The sequence below is a fragment of the Episyrphus balteatus genome, chromosome 1 (genome assembly GCF_945859705.1).
Source record: "Episyrphus balteatus chromosome 1, idEpiBalt1.1, whole genome shotgun sequence".
In the NCBI taxonomy this organism is placed as follows: Eukaryota; Metazoa; Arthropoda; class Insecta; order Diptera; family Syrphidae; genus Episyrphus; species Episyrphus balteatus.
This window is the reverse complement of record NC_079134.1, coordinates 163143173-163150204: the sequence shown is the minus strand read 5'-3', so window position 1 is coordinate 163150204 and position 7032 is coordinate 163143173. Positions and strand designations below refer to the sequence as shown.

The window sequence follows — 7032 nt, the reverse complement described above, 5'->3', positions numbered from 1 at the left end:
AATGTTTCATTATGAAAGTCTACTTCAAAAGTGCAAAAAGCAATTTTAAATGTTAAATTTTGTTTTAATAAGTTTTTAAGATTTTTCATTGTTTCATCTTGAAAAAATTCCCATAAATTGTTTTTTAAGTTATACATGTTAAGTTTTTAGAAAAAAAAAAATATCGCTATATGTATGTATGTATATATTAATTTTACAATTTAAGATGTTTAAGTAGGTTTTTTTTGTTTTGTTTTTTAAATTTAATTTATATTTAATTTTAGGTATATTTAAAGCGAATAACTTACAATTGGTGTGTTTTTTTTTGTTTGAGAACAAAATTTAAGCAGTTTATGTTGTTTTGTTTCTTCTAATTCATTCTTTTTTTATATATATAATTTAGAGTAAAATTGTTGTATTAATATTAATATTAAAAAAATTTAATATACAAGAGGAAGGATAAGAAATCTAATTAAAAAAATAAAAAATAAATAAAATAACTCACACCTACTCGAAATGGATAAGAAGACTATTTAATAGTTTTTTGTTTGTTTTGTTTTAAATTTAATGTTTCAACTGTGAATCACAGTTAAGAAGATTTATGTATTTTTGTTTATATAATTTAAGTTAAGAACTTGTTGGCATATAAGATTTTTGTTTTGTTTTTCTTTTATCATTCAAATATTATTTTTTTTTTTTAAGTTTTAATATTAAGGAATATTTAGCAGTAGTTGTAGTTTTTTTTTTTAGTTGTTAATTATTGTTTTTATTTTTATTTTTGTTGTTTTAATTTATAAAGAGATTTAAGAGACAGAGAGATAGAGAGAAAAAAGTGCGATAGTTTTTTAAGTCCTAAATAGAGAATACATTTTGTATTGTTTTCTTACTATTTAAGACTTATTCTAGAGGTGTGATAAAAGACCGAAAAATATATATATATTGTGTCAGGATATTATCGCACTAACTTTTCACTACATTAATTTATAAGAGTTTTTATTTTATTTTTGTTTTTTGTTTTATAATTTAACTTTAGCAATTGAGAATGTAGGTTAAAATACTTATAAAGGCGAATTAAAAGTTATACAAATATTTTTTTAAAGAGAGTTTGATTTTTTTTTTGTTTTTAAAGAATGCTCTAAAGATTATACATCATTAACATATACATTTAATTAAAGTTTTCCATTTCCCTGCGGGTAAGTTGTGTGACTTCCATTATATGGAAGCAGCATATTGAGAATCACAGCATTTCACTGAAATAGAGGGAAATAAACACAAAATCAGTAATGAAATGATATAGAAAATAAATTGTATTAATTTAACAAAATAACATATAATACAGTCAAATAAGGAGAAAAAAGGGGTAAATCTCGGAATGAATGTTAGTAGAAATTTTTTTTGCTCAATATCTTCCTTTTGCCATTCTATAACATATCTCAAAAGTCTAGAAAAATCTCATGTCCGCTTGTCGCGATTTCAAGGTCAAATCGCGAAATGGAGATTTTCAAAATTAGCAAAAATAGGCTATGGTATTATATACACATATGATACATGGTTTCAAGATATTTTTTAATGCTGATTCCAAAAAATCTAAAATCAAGACAATCTGACGTCTCTGAAAAAAGTTATACCTGTTTTTCATCTGTCAACTCATATTATTATAACAGTTGCAAACTTACTGCCGAAAAACCCTTAAAAGTTACGGTAGATGAACCAAATTTTGCATGTAGATTTTAGAATCCATCATTATTAAAAATCAAAACAATCCATTACAGAAAATATATATACCTACGAAATAATGGTATTTTTTGATGGACGGGCAAATTTTAGGATATGCACTAAAGAAGATTTTTGTTCATCTTAGGAATAAGTGCTAATAGGCTAATTTTTTCATTTTAATCTTTGTTTGGATATTCTTTAACTACCCTCAAAAATCTAAAAAAATCTCATGTCCGCAAGTCCTAATTTTCTTGGTTTGAAGATAAGGTGCAGATTTTAAAAAATTAATAAGAAAAGTTTAAATTTTTATATGTATACCAACATAAGCGACATGAGTTAAAGGTATTTTTTAACACTTATTCCAACAAAACTCACAAACAAGTCAACCTGACCATCCCTGAAAAGTAATGCACCTTATTCATGTTGATCTGACACAAATATCTGAAGTGTAGTTTTTCAATTTTTTAAAATCTGCAACTTATCTTCAAACCAAGAAAATTAGAACTTGCGGACATGAGATTTTTTTAGATTTTTGACATAAGTTATAGAATATCCAAACAAAGATAGAAACAAAAAAATTAGCCTATTAGCACTAATTCCAAGATTGTACCAGGATGTTTTTTAGTGCACATCCCAAAATTTTCCCTTTTCTCAAAAAATACCATTTTGTCATAGATATAAATGTTTTTTTGCATTGCATTGTTTTGATTCCTAATAATAATGGATATGAAAACCTTCATGCAAAATTTGGTTCCGCTACCATTACTTTTAAGGGTTTTTCGGCAGTAAGTTTGCAACTGTTATAATAATATGAGTTGACAGATGAAAAACAGGTATAACTTTTTCCAGAGACGTCAGATTGTCTTGATTTTAGATTTTTTGGAATCAGCATTAAAAAATACCTTGAAATCATGTATCATATGTGTATATAATACCATAGCCTATTTTTGCTAATTTTGAAAATCTCCATTTCGCGATTTGACCTTGAAATCGCGACAAGCGGACATGAGATTTTTCTAGACTTTTGAGATATGTTATAGAAAGGCAAAAGTAAGATACTGAGCAAAAAAAATGTCTACTAACATTCATTCCGAGGTTAAACCCTTATTTGACTGGATTATTAAGATTTAAATTTAAATTTTCAGCATTAAGGTTCTTGTACTTGAAAACTTAAATTTTCCTTTGGTCAAAGGTGTTCTACTTCTTTCACAAATGGAGCTAAATGTTTCGGGCTCTTTTAAAATAAAAAATAACATGGAAACCGAATACAACAAAAAAAAAAAAAACAGTTAGAAAAGACACAGCAGCACTTTTTTCTTGCAAACAAAGTTGACACCGATACATTCGGGGAAGCCGTGTGATGGATATATGTGATTCTAATCTCATGTCTCAATCGAGATGAACTTTCTGAATAATTTCGTTGTCTTTTGTGGTGTTTACCTTTGTCCTTGATTGTGCGCAGTTTCCAGTTGCTCTCGATACTGCAAGTTTTGGAGGTATTCCTCCCTGCGTTGGTGCACCAGCCTCTCTTTTTCTGCTCGTTCTCTCTGAAGTCTGTGAATAAAATACAAAAATATTTTAATTTAAAACATTCACGATTCTTCAAAGTTATAAATGAAATAAAAAACTAAATCAAATTTAAAAACAATATTCTCATAAATCAGTTTTGCACCCTTACCAATAAGGATACATTGCCATCCCAAATGCTAGCGTGCAAATATTGTATCATATTTTTTTTTTTAATTAAGTTTATATTCAATTTTTTTGGTATTTATTGATTTAGAAAATTTATTACAATTTTACTCACTTTAATTTCGATTGTCTCATAAATTGTTGAATCTTCCTGGCAGCTTGATTTTGCGTTGACTGTGAATAGGTTCTCCTGCAAAATAAAAACAATCATTTAGAAACTTTTTTAAATTTCTATTTCAAATCTCACTTTAATGGTCCTGAAGGACTAGTTTCTTTGGGTGTGGTCGGTTGTGAAATGTCCTGTTGTTGATAGTAATAGCTGGACAAACATTGAGACGAGCTCTCATTGTAACTGGACGTCAAATTATTTCCTGGCGACAGACTATTCGACTGTGGTGACTTTTTGAATCGTTTGTTCTTACAATATGACCGATAGCCATGTTGAATGACTAAAGCAGCATTTGTCATTTGCCGGAAGTAAGCATATTGTTTATAACGTCGGTAATAGTTTTGAATAACGATGGCAGCTGAACGTTCTTTATTTTGTTCTTCCATCTTTTGACGACCTTTGTACGATCGATATGCTTTTTGAATGCATTTTGCAGCTTCATACAATTCTCGTTGTTCACTATCTGTAATGGATTGATTTAGATTAAGATAAATTTGATAAAATAAGTAAAAATGAACTTTACCAGTCAGTGTAAGTTTTGAAAAATCAGCTTCAAATGGTCGCTGAGCGTTGTTCGATGCTTGCAGAAATTCAGTTAATTGTTTTGTTGATGGTGGCGGACTTGGTGAATTCATTGGCGGATCTGGAGGAATAGAATAACTTGCTGGCGATTGCAGAGGTCCCGAACTGGCTGGACTTAAACTGGAACATGGTGTGCTAACATCATGATAACGATAATTATGATCACTAAAGTCGAAATTGAAATCATTATCGAAATGTGTATTTGGGAGAGAATCTAGCAGCGGGTCCATGAAACTGTCTTGCATATTACTTATTCCAGTATTATCACCATGCAGAGATTCAGACATGGGGCTGCCCAAAATCATCATTTCATCGGATTCATTCTGAAAGAAAAAGGAAAAAGAAAAAAACAAAATTGGAAATGAAATAAGCATACAGAAAATGTGGTAACGAGGTATAAACTTTTAATTTCGATATTGGTTTCTAAATTTGGTAAGACATATTACTCTCTTTCTGGCAGGAAACTTTTACTAAAATGATGCTACTTATCTAACTATGAATATGAACATACTATATGAAAAACTTTTTAACAGGCTCCTGACCTGGAACCTGTTAAAAAGTTTTTCATAAATATATATTTTTCAAGAGGTCACTAATAAATTCCTACAAATATGAACATAAACTGCATCTTCAGCACTTGGAGATAATATGGGTTGGTAGAAATATTGACTAAGTGAAAAAAACTTGTACTTAACATTTAAAAATGAATTTGGTGACCAAAAGTATTCGAACTATGGTAGGACAAGATGCATTTTAGAAGAAACAAAACCAATCTCCCTAAAAAAAATTTTTGACGAATGTCACAATATATTCGACAATACTCGCAATTTCTTCAAGGACATAGATAAAAAGTTAGTGTAATTTTACACAACAATTTGTTTTAATGTATGGAATTAAGACAGTTTGTGTTTTTACAGTGGTGAAAAGTAAAACCCAGTAAAAACTTACAAAATATTCACAAAAAACAATTTTTCAATCTAAGCAGATTTGTTTAAAAAAATTTGTTTTATTTTAAACATTTTGAAAAAAAAAATTAGATAACGTCATTACTGCAATTTAAAAAAAAAATTAATGAAACCGTATTTGGTTGAAACTCAAAAATTGACCAATATAAACAAAAGAGCTGAGCAACAAACTTTATTTTTTTATATAATCAATGATGCTAAAAAAAAGTAAAAAATATCCATAATTAAAATAAACTTTAGTGAAATTTTAAATTTCTTCAGTTTGCTGTAGCTTAAAAACAAGAACACTTTTAACAACAGAGCGTTATTGTTATTGTTATTGTTATTTTTTTTTTTTTTTTTTTTTTTTTGCAAAGTGAAAATCTAAGCAATATTATGAGCAGGGTTATAACTTATAAGAAAACTATTATATTTCATCAAATACATTTGCCTTTCATTTAAAATTAAAAAAAAATATTTTTGGAAATAAAAATAATATATATTGCAAAATGTGTTCAATTACCTAATATTTTTATTATAATCATCCTCGAATTTTTGACAATTTTGACTTTTTAGTCTTTTTTATAATTAATCATAGTTTAATATGAATAACTGTACCAGTGATATACCAACCGATTTTAAAAAAAAATTATAATTTTCTTAAGAACGCCTCCTTTGATTTAGATAACAATTCAAATGTTATTTTTTAGACAAGGTCTATCTTAAAATAAACAAGGTTTTTTCCATAAATTGTTTTTTTTTTTTAACGGTACTTGTCATAGAACTGTTTTTTTTTTTTTTTTTTTTTTTAATTTCTGAGTATCTCACATTTGACTGGATCAGTTTGAACGAATTTTGTTATTCAAAAGAACTTACATTGTCTCAATATAAATCAAAAACGAAACTTTTTAAAAGTACATTTTTTCATTTTTAAAAAAGTTTTGAATTTTTTAATCAAACTTTTACAACAAAAGTTATTACTTGAATTCATGTTATTTCATATTATTTCATTTCAAAATGTTTTTCAAAAAAATTATTTATAGAAAATTAGGTTTTTTTTTCAAGCGGCTCAAATTGCCTACCTACTTTTTTTCGACCTCAAACTAATTTTTCATTTAAGATGTATTTTGTTAAATACTAAAAAATCAACAGTATAAGATTTTTGTTTTTGTTTTATTAAATCTGATTTCAATTAAATTATGTATATATTATATTACATTATATAAAATTGAATTAAAATTTTTAAAAAATAAGTTAGAATTAGTTCCAATTTGTCAAGCTATTGTAGTTTTGTATTTAATTTTTTTTTTTCAAAAATTCTTTTAAGAACACCAACGAACTTTCAGAAATAATTATAAAAAATATACACCTTATGAAACCAACTGACCAAATACTGATTTAAAAAAATAAGTAGCGTTAACCTACCTTAATCCTCTCTGGCATAGCTGCAATAATGTGTTCGGCCAACGTCAACACTTTGGCATCTGATTCCCCTACAAAAATCAATAGAAAATTATTAATAAAATCTGTTAAACAACACATAGCAAAATGAGTAATCACAACATCGAAAAACCAAATTTTTACACATATTAATTTATAGTAATATTCTAGACACATACAATGGAAAATGAGAAGATTATTGCGACACATTAATTGTGTATAACAGTTAACAATTCCTATTTCTTTACATTTTTTTGTTAGTTTCGAATATAGTTTTGTATATTTTTTTTTTGTATTAACAAGCACAACAATTTAATAGATAACAATGACGACATCATGCAGAGAATTACGTTTATTTTTGTATAACAGTATATTTACAATGCTCGTTTTAGTCATTTTTTTGTGAATTGTTTTATATGTGTATAACAAGCACGACAACACCGATTTATTCTTTAAAAAAAAAAAACAACAAAAATAAATATCTCGGAATGCTCTAAAAATATTTTTTTT

General features: G+C 26.9%; 1 protein-coding gene across 8 annotated transcripts in view; it reads right to left on the bottom strand.

Moving 5' to 3' along the window:
* Positions 1-473: 473 nt before the first annotated feature.
* Positions 474-7032, bottom strand: part of LOC129907492 (uncharacterized) — a 134332-nt gene continuing 127773 nt past the window's right edge. For 4 of the 8 annotated variants that reach the window (XM_055983757.1, XM_055983755.1, XM_055983759.1 and 1 more), the window contains 7 exons: positions 6508-6575; positions 4080-4461; positions 3635-4019; positions 3503-3577; positions 3374-3401; positions 3136-3249; positions 474-1229 (listed from right to left, as the gene is read on the bottom strand). In XM_055983757.1, the coding sequence (XP_055839732.1) occupies positions 1227-1229; positions 3136-3249; positions 3374-3401; positions 3503-3577; positions 3635-4019; positions 4080-4461; positions 6508-6575 (1055 nt within the window). In that variant the 3' untranslated portion in view covers positions 474-1226. The remainder of the gene's footprint in view (positions 1230-3135; positions 3250-3373; positions 3402-3502; positions 3578-3634; positions 4020-4079; positions 4462-6507; positions 6576-7032) is intronic. The other 4 variants (XM_055983758.1, XM_055983760.1, XM_055983761.1 and 1 more) reach the window with 3 other exon arrangements.